This window comes from Myxine glutinosa, chromosome 7 (assembly GCF_964187855.1).
Source record: "Myxine glutinosa chromosome 7, kmMyxGlut1.1, whole genome shotgun sequence".
NCBI classification, from domain to species: Eukaryota; Metazoa; Chordata; class Myxini; order Myxiniformes; family Myxinidae; genus Myxine; species Myxine glutinosa.
The window spans coordinates 19,057,306-19,075,408 of record NC_136267.1 but is presented as its reverse complement, the minus strand read 5'-3'; the positions used below and the strand labels follow the sequence as shown (position 1 = coordinate 19,075,408).

The window sequence follows — 18,103 nt, the reverse complement described above, 5'->3', positions numbered from 1 at the left end:
TTTTCGAAGCTGTTCCACGATCTTCACGCACGCTCGAAGTTAAGTAATTGTCACATTTGTATTTTTGTCGAAACTGTATTTATCTTACATGTGTGTACCTTTTGCGTATCCCTCGGAAGATTTATCGGTGTTAATCTTTCATACCTGTAAAAAATAGCCGAGGATTTCGTGCCACGCGGCCTAGTGGTTGAAGCTTCCGACCTTGAGGCTTGGTTCTCTCCAGGCATCCAAAGCGGTTATTTTTTCATTCGTGTGTTTGTCAAATTTAAACTCGTTATTTTATCGTCCATGCGTTATTGTTTGTTTATAGTTAGTTTTGGTTTGAATTTCCTGTAACTCGTAATTAATTAATCGTGTTCTGCTCCACGTGTGCGGCCTTGTACCTCCGTCGGTGTTTGTTAACTTAAGTCCCCTACTTCGTGTTTTGCTTGGCTCTTAGTTTTTTCCCTTCTACCCCGAAGATAATACTCTTTGTCCAACGTTTTAAATCCCCACCCCCCCCCCCCCAAAAATAATAATAACCAAAAACATTTATTTTCCTTTCTCGACGTGTGCTGTTGTCTCATCCTGTACTTTCTGTCCAGGTGTGCTGTTCGCCCCGCCCCCATTATCTCCTTGCCATCCACCTTTTGCCCTGTTCATGTGACTCATGGTGGTCCCTCTCGGCTCTCCCCCCCCCCCCCCCCCCGTTGGTATTTTGTGCATATAAGATTGCTTACGGTTCTGTTTCAATATTATTTAAATATGTTTAACCTTTTCCCTTCAGTGTTTTATTCAGTGGTATATTACAACACGCTGTTTTTCTTCCTATTTAAAAGGCTTTTCTCAATTTCCTCTCCAACTCATTCCACGTCAAAAAAAAGAAATTCAATCTCTTATACGTCTCCCTCACTACATGGTCTAAATTCACATTCATTCCACCCCTCCTCCATCGTTCTGAATCGGATCGCTAACTTGAAAATCACAACAAACCCAATTTCCAATGTTCGACTGTTCGTCTTTCATTAATCATCCACTTTCTAAAGTCCCCTCTTGCCCCTCCCCTCCAAATCCCCCCCCTTGCACCTACACTCCTAAACTCCCCCCTTGCCCCTCCACTCCTGAACTCCCCCCTTGCCCTTCCCCTCATAAACTCCCCCCTTGCCTCTCCCCTCCAAATCCCACCCCCTTGACCCTACACTCCTAAACTCCCCCCATGCCCCTCCACTCCTAAACTCCCCCCTTGCCCCTCCCCTCCTAAACTCCCCCTTGCCACTCCCCTCCTAAACTTCCCCCTCACTCCTCCCCTTCAAAACTCCCCCCCCCAACCCCTCCCATTCAAATCACCCCCCATACCATTCCTCTCCAATTCTCCCTCCTCCCCCCTCCTCCTCAAAGCTGCCTCCTCCCCACTTCGTCTCCCTTCTATCTCATACCTCCACCCCCCCCCAACCTTCTACTTTCCTCTGCCCCCCCTCAAACAACCCCTCACTGTGCCTCATCCCTTCACCATCAAACCTTTCATCCTCCTCATCCTTCCCTTTCTTGGAACTCTTCTGTAATCTCTGACACACTATCAACTGCTCTCCCTACCTCCCCCTCTCATCCTTCATCTTACCCTACTCCTCCCCTCCCCTGTCCTGTACCCGATGCTCCCCCTCTCTCTTCATTAACGGTATGAGTAGGTGATAAATGTTGCTTCTGGGACACCTCCGTTTAACATGGGAAATCCCTATCTAATGTCATTTACCCCCCTGTCTTTTTCAAAAACCATAAACACCTCTATTTCTCCCTCTATGAACCTATAATCCTTCTCACCTTATGAACCTATAATCCTTCTCGCCTTATGAACCTATAATCCTTCTCACCTTATGAACCTATAATCCTTCTCACCTTATGAACCTATGATTTTCTTCCTTTATGAACCTATAATCCTTCTAGCCTTATGAACCTATGATCCTTCTCACCTTATGAACCTATGATTTTCTTCCTTTATGAACCTATAATCCTTCTAGCCTTATGAACCTATGATCCTTCTCACTTACATGTAAATTTTCCTCTCACCATCACTTTTCTTCATTTCCCCTTAACACCTCTATTCCTGACCCCCTTGGTCTTATGGGCCTTTTACTCTTACTATCAATGATCATTGTTGTTCATTGATCATTGATTATGTTCGGGTCCTGTGCCACACACTTTTTGTTAAGCTCCGCGCCACTTTTTGCTAAGCTCCGCCCACTTTTTGTTAAGCCCCGCCCACTTACTGTTATGCCCCGCCTGCTTTTGGTAGGCCCCGCCCACTTTTTACTAAAGCCCACCCACTTTATAAACTCTCCAGCATTACATTATTTTTAGTTAAGACATTACATCATTTTCTGTTGAAACATTACATCATTTTCTGTTGAAACATTACATCATTTTCTGTTGAAACATTACATCATTTTCTGTTGAGACATTACATCATTTCCAGTTAAGACATGCCCAGACTTGCCCACACTTGCCCAAGGGAATTTCCACAGGAAATGACACACCCAGTCTTTCTTATAAAAGGCACTAACCACACAGGCCTTTTCAAACACACTTTCTGCTTCACTTGAGAATGGACTACTATGCTGAAAAGGAGTTGGATAACTTTGACATTCCTTGGAGTCCTACTACCTGTGTGGAGCTCAACCTTCAGATTGATGAACTGGACTCGAACCTCTTATCAATGGAGGTAAGTTTATTTATTTATTTATTTATTTATTTAATTTTTTTTTTTTTTTTTTTTTTAGATAAGACTCGTGTAAGAGTCAGCAAAGTTTCTTTTCATATTCATAGAGCTTGATTTATATAAATAATAATATTGTATTAAAGTAATACGTTATTTTCTCTCACAGGAAATTGTATCTGAGATACAAAATGAAAATACCACTTTTGCCACAACCTGGGGTGAAATGATGATTGATTTGTTTGAAGACCTTTTGAACAACCAAGACCCACAGAACGAGTTCTACCTTGATGACCCAGCCAAAGAGTTATACCTTGGAGACTCACTAAATTTGGGAAAAACAAATTATGAGGTCTGCCTAGATGGTTCTAACTGTGGAGCCTACCTTGGAGACTCACTAAATTTGGGAAAAACAAATTATGAGGTCTGCCTAGATGGTTCTAACTGTGGAGCCTACCTTGGAGACTCACTAAATTTCATAAAATTAGGAAAATAGTTTTACCTTGGAGACTTTGAAAACTGGTTTCGTTTTGGAGACTCTACCTGTGTGGAGCTAAACCTTCACCTTGATAAACTCGATTCAAATTTCTCATCAATGAAGGTAATATTTTATTTTAATATACATATAATAATTGTGTATTAAATGTAAAAAATAATTAATTAATACGTTGTTATTTTCTCTCACAGGAAATTGTATCTGAGATTCAAAATGAAAATAACACTTTTGCCACAACCTGGGGTGAAATGATCGATTTGTTTAAAGACCTTTTGAGCAACCATGACCAAGAGAACGAGTTTTACCTTGATAATCCAACGAAAGAGTTTTACCTTGGAGGCTCTTTGGATTCTAAAGCAATGAACAATGTTCTTTCTTTAATGACGTTTGATTTAAGGTAAGTTCAGTTGATTAATAATCAATTAAAGTATATGTTATTTCATTCAATATTAGATAAGTAATATATTTATTTTTTTACATGTATTTCAGCAATATCAAGAAAGTTCGGGGAAGAAGATGCTGGAAAATACTTTCTTCCCATTTCTACTTTTTCCAACTTGAAAGCCTTGAAAGACAGAATTGGAGGAAGAGGAAAAATATATATATTGAAATACGTATTAAAAAACATTAAAAAAAAATATTGAAATACGTATTTAAAAAAAGAAAAGGAAAAAAAGATTATGCTAGGGTTAGGGTTGGGATTTTGAATGTGAGGGTTAGGGATGGGGTTGGGTTAATGGGTTAGGGATGGGTTGGGTTAGGGTTGGGATTTTGAATGTGAGGGTTAGGGATGGGTTGGGTAAGGGATGGGGATGGGTTAGGGATTGGGTTGGGTTAGGGTTCTGGATGTGAGGTGAATTTTTGAATGAATGTCAAACCTCACAGACTCATTTATCTTATATTATCATTGAATTGTTTAAAAAAAGTTGGGAAAAGATAAATAGAATTGGAAGGTCATACAAAGAGATGGAGTTAAGAACTTTTTTTAATGGTTGATGTAATGGATTCAGTTGTTTTGACTAACAAATTTGGTGTTTTAATGTGGGGGTTGGGTTAGGGTTTGTACATTATTATGACCCACTCACACACACACAAAAGTTAAGCCCCAACTAAAAAGTTGTGGGATTCTGTGTTTGGGGTTCACAGACTTAAAAACGTATCCCCATGATACACACAAAAGTTAAGCCCCAACTAAAAAGTTGTGGGATTCTGTGTTTGGGGTTCACAGATTTAAAAACGTATCCCCATTATACACACACAAAAGTTAAGCCCCAACTAAAAAGTTGTGGGATTCTGTGTTTGGGGTTCACAGATTTAAAAACGTATCCCCATTATACACACACAAAAGTTAAGCCCCAACTAAAAAGTTGTGGGATTCTGTGTTTGGGGTTCACAGATTTAAAAACGTATCCCCATTATACACACACAAAAGTTAAGCCCCAACTAAAAAGTTGTGGGATTCTGTGTTTGGGGTTCACAGATTTAAAAACGTATCCCCATTATACACACACAAAAGTTAAGCCCCAACTAAAAAGTTGTGGGATTCTGTGTTTGGGGTTCACAGATTTAAAAACGTATCCCCATTACATTTTATTTATTTCTTTATTATTTTCAAGGGTATTATCTGCTTACTTGTGTTTTTTGTAATTCTTGCGAGTAAAATGAACCCAAGATTTCTTCTCCATTTAAATCATATAATTTGTAGGTCCAAGGGACTGTATCCATTACACCAATGATTTTAAATAATTCACGAGTCCATTTTTGTGTATAACCTTTCTCAAAATGACTTTTCCATTTGTATATTCTTACAATATCACCAACTTTAAACTTGGGCTTTCTCAAATTAATCTCCTTTTCATATTCTAATTTTGTAAATGTTTCTGATGGTTTTGATTTTGTTGATGAATGAACTGTATTATTGTAATTATCTACAATATCCTGAATTAAATACACCCATTTTTGAGAACCGAGTTGTGTGAATTTTTTATATAATTTCTCTTTTAAAGTACGATTAAAACGCTCAATAACAACTGCCTTTCCTTCATTAAAGGTGCTGTATAATTTAATACCCTTCCCCTTAAGAAATTTCATGAATATTTTGTTATAGAACTCTGTTCCCTCATCAGTCCATAACTTCTTTGGTTTCCTTTTATCCCGATCAAATATTAGCTTAAAGGCTAACATTAAAGTATCACCCCTTTTATTTTTTAAAGGGACAACCCAGGCAAATCTACTCCTCAAATCAATAACGGTTAAAGCATACCTGTATCCCCTGTCATTATTCAATTCAATTAAATCAGCGGACCATATGTGGTCGGTGTATTTAGAATAAACCTTCCTTCTTTTAAACTTTGTGATTATAGGTTTGTGTAATTCTTCAGCCAAAAGCTCCTCAGTCTTGATGACATCATTAGAGCCTAATAGTTTTTTGAGGAATAACCAAGACCAAGTTTCAATTTAGCATTTATCAAATTTCTCACAATAAACCTATCAACTTTCTCTCTCAATGTTGGATTTTGTATCAAAGACAAATTGTACAACATTTCGCTGTCGGCTTTATGTTTTTCAATCAACGTAGTGGTTTTCACATAAGCAATATCATGCTTCATACACACTTCGTCAACCCTATTTGTAGGTTTAGACCAAGGTTTAGGATTGTCAGCCTCATCTAATCTTTTATCCAAGTTTGTTCCTGGACCACAGAAAGAATACCCTGGAAGGTGTAATTCCCCTGGAATTCCAGTTGTTGTAAATTTACTTCCTGACAGAAACTTTTGTATGTCTCCTCCTCTTTTAGGAGAGATGAATTGGCACTTTTTAGAGCCACATACTTGACATATTCCTTTTTGATAAACTCTATTATTTTTAGCTTTAACATAAGAGATATTTTTAGATTTAGTTTTCTTTTTACATTTGAGACAATAACTCATATTTATTTATCAGAAAAATTCCGACAGAGTATCAAAACCTTTTTGGTTTTCAACATATACATTTCAATCTTTATTTTTAAAACATAAAGAATCCTAAGGAATGCCTTCACTCTCTCCTCCATTTATTTACAAATAAAAACTAACTAAAGTCAATGACACCAACATCATCAATCACATAATCTTTTCCTTCTTCTTCTTCTTCTTCTTCACCACTTTCTCGTTTAAATCTCCTCCCTGAAATTGAAGACATTGACGTTGTTATTTTTGAAACCATTATCTTCATAAGAGTTGTTAATTCTTTAATTTCCTCTTCGGTGCGTTGAGATTGATTTATTTGCTCTAATACACTCAATCTTTTACGAATCTCACTGATTTCCATCTTTTTATATTTTTCCTCCCTCTCTCTTTGCTCCCTTTCCTCCCTCTCCTCCTTCTCCTTTTTTTCCCTCTCCTCCTTCTTCTTTTTCTCTCTTTCCTCCTTCTCCCTTTTCTCTCCTTCCTCCTTCTCCTTTTTCTCCCTCTCCTCCTCCTTCTCCTCCCTCTCCCTTTCCTCCTTCTCCTTTTTCTCTCTTTTCTCCTTCTCTTCTTCAACTCCTTCCTCATCCCTTGCTACCCTTGAGTTTAAACCCCAAAGAATATTATACATATACTCATCTGGATTTTGAGATATTCTTGTATCTATAATTATTTTTCTCATAATAGGATACCAATAAGATTTGTTGACGATTTCTAAAAGAGTTTTATATTTCATAACTTTGAGAAGTTCATTTTTATTTAATACTTTAAACAAGTCTCTATTTGTGGGTTTAACAATATCAGTATAAGGCCAGTTTTTTATGACAAAATTCCCATGTATATACTCCAAATCATAAGGTATGTAATACCGAGCACCCTTTTCTTGTAGGTATCCTTGAATACAAAAATTATAATTCTCTTGTAGTCTTCTTCCTGTCATTTATGTATCAGAAATATATGTGAGATTAATATTATGACAGGTAATACCACCCCATCTTCCCACTACCAAATCGGTTTGTATTCCTCGGCTTTCTATCCTTATCTCATTACCTTCCTTCTTTGTCATGCGAACCATCGCTATACTATCATATATTTTTCTTTTCTTAAAATCACGTATTTGTTGTTTACTAATTGTACTTCCACATAAATCCTTATCTTCACCAAGTGGATAATATTCTTCTTTACGAGACTGATTTAAATCATGTAGGTCTTCTATGTTTATTGAAAAAGACCAATTATACCCTAAATCAGGCATATCATACCCCCATTTATTAATTCGCATATTAACTATATGTCCTTCTTTATAAAATTCAATTGTAAGCAGGTAGTTAAATTCAATGAGGAAAGGTGTATGGTCAGTATAACCAGGTGTTGTGGTTGTAAATTTTACTTGTTTAACAAAATGTGCTGTTTTATTTAAATATATATATTGTGATAAATCACTGAATCTAATTAAGTCATTCGCATCTGTAGGGTTTGGATAATTGATTAATTTATAAGTATTCTTCATATTAATATTTTTACTTATACTATATTTTTGTCGTTCAGCCTGTGCCTTTGTATAATAATTTGAGAAATCAATATCCTGAGAGGATTTTCCAAAGATAGAACCATCTTTTCCGACATAAGTCATTTATATTAGATTTAAAATGACATCATAAAAATTTTCATTATTGTTGAGTTGAAATAATACATATAAACATAATTGACCACAACATTTAGAATTAATTTCTTGAACTTGAAATGTTTGATAAACACCATTCTGTAAGAATTGTATTACTTCAACAGGCGGTGGCATACCATAACTATCAAAATAATATTTATCCTGACTATTATGAATACAAACCCAATGAGAACCATCCTGTGTGTCTAAATTCATAATAATATTCTTTGTATTCTTATTTATATGTATTAATTCATCTCTCATACAAATAACCACATTATCAATTTTTAGTGTTTTACAATACTTAGCTAGTTCTATATTTGACGTTGTATTCTTTCCAAATTGTTTAAACCATTTATCCATTTATTTATGAGAAAGATACAATCCATTACCCCGTTTAGTTAGTTTAACACCCGCTTGAGCGATAGAGGAAAGCATATCTCCAACCAACAATCTAGCTTTATCAGGTAGACTTTCAAGTTTTTGAGCAAAATCTACAATTACACCACTTCCACTAATTTGTTTCTCCAACTCCTTGTTATGTCTTTCCAATTCTTTTTGAGCTTTTAGTTGTGCCTTCCTTTCGTTAGCAGTTTTTACCGCTGCTGAAATACCACCAGTCAATGCTCCCGCCGCACTTAAACCAGCAAATAAAGGAATTAGAAACGGGAGAAATCCTCCTCTTGACTCGTCTATTGAATATTTCTTTAACATAGGTTTTGTCATTTTAATTTTAAGTGATCCAGCATCATTTAGTGTTTTCACCTGCTCTCTTGTGAGTAAAACATCAATTCTTACTGCTCCTTTTCTTTGAAATGTATTAACATTAATAATACAAGGCTTTTGATTTTGAATACAAGATGTTAATTTATCAAGATTGATTTGATTAACATATACCCCTACCATTTATTTATGAGAAAAAACCTATGTGATATTAATCATAACACCATTATCTGTATTAATCTGTAATTCTGTTTCCTCCAAAAGCAAACAATAGACATCAACTTCTTCATTCTCTCCTCTTTCAATGTATAGAGAAGTATCCACTCTATTCGACTTTATAGTTTCCTTTTGAGAACTCAGGTCAATTGCGTAGATTGTATAAAGTTTTTGAAATGCAACCATATCCAAAATAGGATCATTATTACCGTTGCTTTCACACACCTTTTGGTAAGACTTGTAGGCTTCCGCATAATCATTTTTTTCCCAATCAATTTCCAATCTATCTCGCGGGTAAAATGTGCCATCAAGAGAAACCCGAAGTTGTTTCACCTTAGCATTATCACTCAGCGCATTATTCTTATCAGTACCTTCATCTCCATCTGGTTTCTTAAAAATGAGCCATAGGTATCGTGGTTTTCCTTCCAGAACACCTAAATTCCAAGTGTAGGTAGTGTGTTCCAGTTTAACGCGTTGACATCTTCTTTTAAGGTATGATACATTTAGTGGTTTCTTTGAGTTAAGTCTTCTATTTAACATCTCTTCCGTTTTAAGATTAGGAGTATATTCACTAATATACCAACACATATCATTACTAACAAATTTATTATTTTCACCAAAAGCATTTTCAACCCCAAAAAGCAACCTATTTACATTATCATTCCTTTGTAGTTGAAATCTAATTTTAAGACCATACAAAACTTTGTCATAATCACAAAATCCAAATATACCTTTGAGAGGTACTGCTACGGTAAAACTATTCTCTGCTTTTGCGTCATCATTATACATTGCCTTCCTTTGACTATAACCAGGGTCTGCGTTTGTACCCGTTGACATATCAGGAATAAAACCTTCAACAGCTCCCTTACCCATTCTATCACTAAACGAATATAGTGTAAATTTCATCATTTCAGATGTAGCAGAGACATAATCAACCGCTTCAACCTCTTGTGTTCCAATATACAGGCGGACACTGTCAAACATTTTCCAGAAGAAATCATTTACGAGTGTAGCATTAGTATTATTCGCAGCCTTAGTGAATTTAAATTTACACAGCAAGAAACTATCAGCTATATTCAAGTAAGTTTGTTGATTATTTATTTCAAAACTTTTTGTTCCGTTTGAATTCCAGTCTGTTCCTGTTATAGCATTTACCTTAAAATAGTCTTCCTTTTTGGTGGAGTTTGAAATGATAATCGTATCATCCAAATCATAGATACTATCAATCGCTTCCATACTTGTATTTATATAGCATTAAAATTGTTGAAACCCTGACCCAAGTATTTTAATGATTTTTTGTCGTTCTTGTGAAGATAGTTGAGTTTTACCTTTTTTAATTTCTTTGATTGCTTGTAATTTATGAGACTCCTTTTGAGCATCTTTTATACTCTTTATAGCACCCGCAACTGAGCCCACGGCTGAAGCAGTTGAACCAATTAGGTCTTTATGTTTAAGGATGGTTGAACCAATACCCATTAGAGTATCAATTATCCCATCTCCTTTATTTCTAAATTGATGTCCCACACCCCGTTGTATCTTTGGTTTATAGTATCCTCTACCAAGAAACATACCTTCACCCTTATAGTATGGTGAAAGGAACATCCCATCCCCTGTAATTATTTTATATTTTCCCAACTCGTGTTTTCTCACAATAACCATTATTTATTTATTGAAAAACTTCACGTAGGTGAATTCTGATGGATATAATTTCATCATTAAAGGATATCATACGATTATCTTGGTCGGTTATCCTAAAATTTACTCTGTATATGGTTTTTCCTGACACAGGTAAATAGACAAGATTTTTTGGTTCCATATTAAATTTATAACCAATCGGGGTTGAGTATGCTCTGAATGAAAATATTGTATTTGTTCTTATTCCATCGTTATAAGCACCATCAATCAAATCACAATGAATTAATACTGAATTTATACCGGAGGATATTTGAATGACATTATCACTGTTAGACGTCCCGTTAGTTTCAATCTTTTTTGAAGAGAAACCCAATAGCTCTCTGAACGAATTTTCAATCGTGAAATCAACTTTATAATTATTTTTAAGTTTAATAGTTGATTTTGAAGTGTGTTTTTGAATATCTATTACAATATTTTTTGGTTCATCACCTTGTTCTTTCATAAGGCGAGAGACTTCTGAAGATATTTGAGAAATCTCGTAAGCTCCGGGTGAAACGGCTATAGTTTTATATCCACTTCCTGGATTATAACTAAACTTGTTGTTTTTCTCTGTGATATTAAACAAGGTATTATAAGTTTCCATCGACAATAAAGATGCCTCATATTCTTTTGTGGGGTCAAGTTGTAGTGGGTAAGGGAATGAAGCTGTGTAATCACTCGTGGTGAAATTAAAACTAAGAATTGTGCTTCTCATCTTATTTAATATCTAATAAAATATCTTTGTATTGACATTTATTAATTATTTTCATATTCATCAACTGATCTAAAATGGCAGATGCTTCATTAAAACAATTGTTGTTTCCAGCCTTCTTACTACCTAACAACAATAATAACCTATTAACTAATTGTGATGGGTCATTTGGAAGAAAACTAACACCCGAACCAAGCTTACTTAAAGCATCAATAATATGTTTCTCATTCTCATTCTTCTTACTTTTACCAGCAACAGAAACTCCATAATCAAGTGCGTTTAGCAACTCAATATACTCTCTATCTTCCTCTCTTTCCATATCAAGCGGTTCATCAAAATAAGGTGAATTAGCATGTCCATCTTTTGTTCGAAGAAACATTAATCTTGGGGTTAATTCAACATTTGGTTGGTCAGAACTTAAGAACACCAATTTATCATTAAATATCAATAACTTTTCTTTCACAAGATGGAACTGTGCTGGTTCTTCTGTTGGAATGAGACCTGCTCTGGTTTTTGAACCCTTCAAATATTCATTGTTTTGAAGAGCTTCTACAATATAATTGGAAAGTTTATTTACCTTCTCAAGATGCCGAAATAATCCTTCATCATCATATTCTAATTCTCCAAGTTCTTGCTCTGTCATTTGACTAAAATCTTTGAGCATTTGAAATTTTTTCGGAGTAAATTCTACCATGGGAACTGTAGGTGAAATCGTTTGTTGAGTTTTTAAAAGTGGTTTAAAATTTTTCTCTTGTTTTCTTTCAAAGGCTTCTTCACCAGTTAGTTTCTGTCTCCTTTTCTTCTTTATGTCTTCCTGTTGCTTTACAACTTTTGAAACCAACTCTTGATGTTCTTTAAACTTTCTTACTCTTTCTTTGGTATTCATTTTCTGTATTTATTTTGTTGAAAAATATCATTTAGTATCTCATCTTGTTTCACAACAATATATTTATATTTTCCAATCGTGTGTTTCATATAATTTTCAAATTCCTTCTTACTACATAATGTAGAACAATTATCTCTCCAAAAATTATTTGTAACTATTGAATTTAACTTAAATAAAATAAAAGTATTAGCATTGTTTCTTATTGAGCACCGAGGGAGTTGAAAATATGACTGACGAAGATAAATACAATTACAAGAAGAATGTCTCCCTCTTGTATAGTAGCTATCCATTACTGTTTGGTTTCTCTCATTAACACAATCATCAAAGATAACGAGGTTCTTTTTTGATTTATCTAAATCTTGGGGTGAAGGTATATCATCCGTATTATCACTGAGAATACAAGTTTTGGGTTTTGGTTTCGGTTTTGATTTCTGTGTATCACAAAATAATTGTATTATATCTTCAATATTATAATCATTTAGTTTGTTTTGAAGTTTAAATAAACCTATAATGTCTTCCTTTTTAAGACCCGCATTAAAACCCTGTGAGAGTAGTTGATACTCGGGTTGAAAACTTGACTTTGTAAAAATTATTAAATTATCATAATCTAAAAAATTAGGGCTGAGGAGCATCTTTAAGAGCAAACAGGTTTTTCCACATCCGCTTGAACCGACTATTAGACATCTCAATGAATTTGGAAGATTTTTATGGTTATTAAATTTTATCTTATTTTCCCAAACGGGTAAAAAATCATTCATTTATATATTTGGAAAACAAGTCATCTAACTTTTTTTGAGTTTTTTGAGAAACTCTATATTTTATCCTGAGTTCAGGTTTAATTTCAAAATAATCCATTATTTTGTTTATATAGTATCTTGTATTAACATTTCCATTAAAATTATTTTGAATAATAAATATCATTAAACCCTTATACATTTCCTCAATACAAATAGTCTCTTCCCCTTGTAAGAAATGGTGTATTATCACCATAATACTTAACATTCATCTCTCTTATTAATCTTGTAAAGTAATTCATTTTTGGTTCTAATTTAAAAGAGTTATATATTTTTCTATATTTTTTATTATCATTAATTAAAATTAAATCACAGAAAATACATTGTTTATATGAACCCTCATTATTAAGCCCTATTCTACCACAACGGTGGCAGATTTCTAAATTATCATATGGAGAGTCTAGAAATTCTAAATATCCTTCAGAATTTATCATATTTATAAAGTAAAATTATACTTAAAACAAAGTGCCTTTTTTAGAGGCTTTTTTAAAGATGAAACTGTGCTTAAAGTAAAACACCTTTGAGCTTTTCAACTCGTTTTATGTATATAACTTTACTTAAACTAAACGCAAGTTTATTAGCTAATAAATACAATGTTTCAAAACACAAAAGACAAATTTCAATCAATCTCTACTTCGGTGGAAGATATAGAAAAATATGTCAAAGATGTTAAATTGAACAAAGATAAATATGGAAATTTTTGGATTAAACCCATAATGGAGAATAACATGTGTCCTTTTATTAAATTTACGGGACAAGCTATGTTGATTAATAACTCTATTAAAGTAAATTTGACAAAAGTTTCTCCACTACTACTAACAATTTACTCAAAGCTTGAAAAGGTCATTGATAAAGAAGCTTTGAAAATGAATGATAAGACCATCAACGATTCTAGAGGAAACATTTGTATATTCTTTAATAGACCCAAAGATGTGGGTGAAATTATTAATATGAATATTAGTGGTGAACTATCATTCCGTACTCTGATTATTAGAGATTATTTGAAAATAACATTTAATGTAAAAAATATTGTGGTTATTAGTTCTAATGAAAGAAAATATATAGATATTGATGGAAGTTTAATGGTATGTAAATGAGTGATGTTAACAGTCAATACTCTGAGAGTTATTATACTGAGAGTCTAGGATCTGAAGATAGTTATGATACTAATAGTTTGTGTTCAAATGATAGTTATGAGAGTAGCTTTATTGATGACTCAGATAGTGAAATTGAAATTGATGAACTAGAGTATCTAAACTTTCTGGCTAATACATAGACGCTTTACTTTAAGTAAAGTTATATACATAAAACGAGTTGAAAAGCTCAAAGGTGTTTTACTTTAAGTAAAGTTATATACATAAAACGAGTTGAAAAGCTCAAAGGTGTTTTACTTTAAGTAAAGTTATATACATAAAACGAGTTGAAAAGCTCAAAGATGTTTTACTTTAAGCACAGTTTCATCTTTTAAAAAGCCTCTAAAAAGGCACTTTGTTTTAAGTATAATTTTACTATATAAATAAATATGATCAAAGCAACGTATTGCGACGTTTGTGAACAAGAATATAAACAATACAAAAGACACCTTAAAACTAACAAACACACATTTAATCTACTTCACCTACTATCTCCTATTCAGAAGGAAACAAAACACTGTTCTGCATGTAATAAAAATATCCTCAAGAAAGGCTTCGAAATACATCTTAAAACAATTCTACATTTATCAAATTTTATCAGAACTAAAAACTCTGATGGCGCATTCAAAGGACATATTAAAATAAGAGTCTTTAACTTCAAACCTCCTGAACCAGAGTCTATAGTTGATGCTGTAGAAATAGTTAAATCTGCTGTTCAAACGTTGATTGAAAAAACACTAAAAGAAATGAAACCACTTAAATTTTATATGGGAGTAAAATTAGAAATGACAAAGGACGAAGGAGTTATAGATACACCATACATGAGAACTGAGCCACACTTTATATCTTCATATCAAGATTTTAAAACATCAGGAGTCTATGATGAACTTATTAAACAAGAGCAAGATGTGGACAATTCAATCGTAGGAAGTGGATTCAATATAGGAAAAATTATTTACATAGACATTCATATTCTTAAATCAGATCCTCTAAAAGCTTCTTCCTACATTGATTTACCCAGTGTTATCAAAAATAGAAAAGCAGTTATCAATATCAAAAATAAAGACAATAAATGTTTTCTCTGGTCTATTCTAGCACACTTACATCCTCCACATTTTCATGATGAAAGAGTATCTCATTATTAAAAAATATGAGAATACATTAAATACGAAAGATCTAAAGTTTCCTATGGCTTTAAATGATATTCCTAAATTTGAAAAGATAAATAATTTATCAGTTAATGTTTATGGTCTAACAGAAACAAATAGCATTCAGGTTTTAAAGCTTTCTGACAATTGTAAACAAACTCATATTAATCTTCTATATTTTAATTCAGAGGAAAATTCACATTTTACATACATCAAAGATATTGCTAAATTAATAAAACCACAAGTATGTAAAAGAACAAATAAAATATATATTTGTTTGCATTGTCTTAACTTCATCCATACACAAGAAAGATTAGATAAACATTCAAATTATTGTGGTGAACATAAATCAACGGTAATCAATATGCCTAAAGAAGGCTCAAAGATCACATTCAAAGATGAAAATAAAAAGATCAAACATCCATTTGTTATATATGCTGATTTTGAAAGTATTCTAGAAAAAATAGATACTGCTTCTCCAGATCCAAAAGAATCATACACAAATAAATATCAAAAACATACTCCTTGCGGTTTTTGTTATTATATCAAATCATCCGTTGGTGATAAATATAACAAGTTAGAGGAGTATAGAGGCTCAAATACCCCAGAGGAGTTTGTGAAACGACTAGAAAAAGACTGTGTCCGATTAACCAAGATAATGAGAGAAACCAATAAACCAATGTCCTTGATGAGTGAACAGAAAAGGGAATTTAGAAAAAACAATGTTTGTCATATTTGTGAGGAAAAAATTGGTGAAGGTTGTAGGGGAAATGGTGGGGGAGACTCATGACTCCAATGACCGGACACAGGTTTTACAAAAGGTCATGACTTTATTATTTAACTGGTTGTTCACTTTCATTCCAATACCAAATAACTACCGTTTAACTCAATGGACCAGGTCACTCTATCCGCATGGTCCTTCTCGTTCGGCCGATGTTCCTCCGCCATTCCCGTCGGGCAGAGGTTCTGATGATGGGCGCTCGTTCGCTCCGTCGAGCAGGAGTTATCGTGGCAAGTGCTCCTTTGGCTCAAAGTCCCTTCTGTTTATATCGGCACACTTCAGTTAATCCTCTGTCCGCTGAAATCGTAATCCCTTCTCCGCTGACATTACTGGTCGCCTCCCTGGCACCAGCTAGCCCCCCTCCTGCTGCGAGTTCCATTTACCAAACAATAGGGGGGTGCTCCAGCCTGGGGCTGTGACCAGGTGTTTCAAGAGATTACCATGTTCGTGCACATTCTGCTTCGTTACCAGATTTAATCAATGAGTTACCAGTGCCAATCAATAAGTTACACTGAGTTACACTTCCACAATTCCCTCATCTTTTTGTTTTTGTTTATATTAACCATTAATCTAAACATCAAAATAAGTAAACAGTCAATCACTACAAGTAAACATCATTACAAGTATAAGTAAATAATCAATCACTGCAAGTAAACATCATTACAAGTATAAGTAAATAATCATAACTTTGGTAATCAAATTCCCTTAGGCATACACCGTCATCCTGCAAGAATCACAAAACATTTCGTTGGTCATTGACTCCTTCCATATTGTTCAATCTATTGCATTTGCATCACAAATATATTTTCAAAACAACACTTCACCATCACCAAGATACAACAATTTCACTTCATTTTCAAGTTTTGTAAAGCATCTGCACCATCTGGCAAAAACGTTTGCCTCCACACAAATGTTGACTTTGTTTGAAAGGAAGGGCTGATCACTTGTGTTTGAATCCAGGTATGAAACATTTTCTCCTAATGTCTTCATAGCTCCTGCACTACTTCGTGTAGGATTTCGCTGTTGTGGTAACATTGCGGAGTCATAGACTGACCCTGCTCTCCTTGTAGCATTCTTGCCACTTTTTGCTGTAAACCATTGTAATTCCTGAACAAGGCCTTCACCCAGTTGTAGTCGACTTGCCTCCTCCCTCATTGTGAGTGGGCAGCAAGTATTGGTGTGACGTTGATTGGCCAGCAAGATGTGGAACAGGGATGCCGGATGCATCCACAATGATGTTGGGACCATGGTGTTCAGGTCATCCATGGTCCATACCAGGAGTGGCCCGCAGAATCGCGCACAGCTGTTGTGAAAAGGCACAGCCATTGGTTTGCAGCTCCATGCTGGCTCCCCGGAAGTTGGTGAAGTAATAACATATGTCCCCGCATTTCACAGAGGTTGCGGGTAAAATGTCGTTGTCCTGCAACTTCTGATGTGATGAATGTTCGAAGCCTTCGAACAAGAGTAAGTGATCGCCTTTCTTTCATATGTTGCAGTGTGATCCAGGCAAATGGTCACATAAATTTCCTTGGTGAAGGTAAGCATTCATCTCCAAGTTACATGGGAGAATGTCTTCATCATTCTTTGAGAAAGAGGGTGTATGCCATGATTAACTTCATTTTTAGCCACAAATTTTCTTTCTCGAACTTCTTCCCAATTCCGTTAGCACTTCCTTCAAAATGTGATCTCGTCTTATCCTTATGCTCAGTCACATCTGAATCTGCTTTCCGCACACCCTGAATCAGATAGGGTACATCTTACCATGAAATCAGCATAATCATGTATATCTTCCGACAGTTTCACATTCAACAATTTGTTGTTTTTCCTTAACACAAAAAGTTATATTCATTTATATGCGTCACACAAATAATATTCAATCAGGTATGTATTTTATTACTAAACTAAGAATAGCATCCACAATTGCTTTCAGGTTAATATAGTTCAAAAATTAACTCATGCAGGTATTTTAGCACTACTCTAAGAAAATAAATTGTATATGATTACAATCACAAACGGGAATACCTAATTCCCAACAACAATTTTCCCAAACCAACAAATTAAGCATAATGTATTATTACCATAATTCCTCTCCACTTTTTATCTTTTCCCTCTTTTTTTTTCTCCTAACAGTGTGTCACTCGTGGTGATATGAGTTCACTGATATTGTAATTGACACAACTCATAACATTGTCGTTATGCCATTATCTTAATTCTACTGTATTCATTTGCAACATCACTTGATT

The 18,103-nt window shown here is 34.3% G+C and overlaps 1 protein-coding gene across 1 annotated transcript; it reads left to right on the top strand.

The window, feature by feature from the left end:
* Positions 1-3,009: 3,009 nt before the first annotated feature.
* LOC144892784 (uncharacterized) lies at positions 3,010-4,424 on the top strand. The gene is made up of 3 exons (XM_078781116.1): positions 3,010-3,290; positions 3,377-3,582; positions 3,675-4,424. The coding sequence occupies exons 1-3, from the start codon at positions 3,285-3,287 to the stop codon at positions 3,814-3,816; spliced, it is 354 nt and encodes a 117-aa protein (XP_078637242.1). The 5' UTR covers positions 3,010-3,284; the 3' UTR covers positions 3,817-4,424.
* Positions 4,425-18,103: the final 13,679 nt, after the last annotated feature.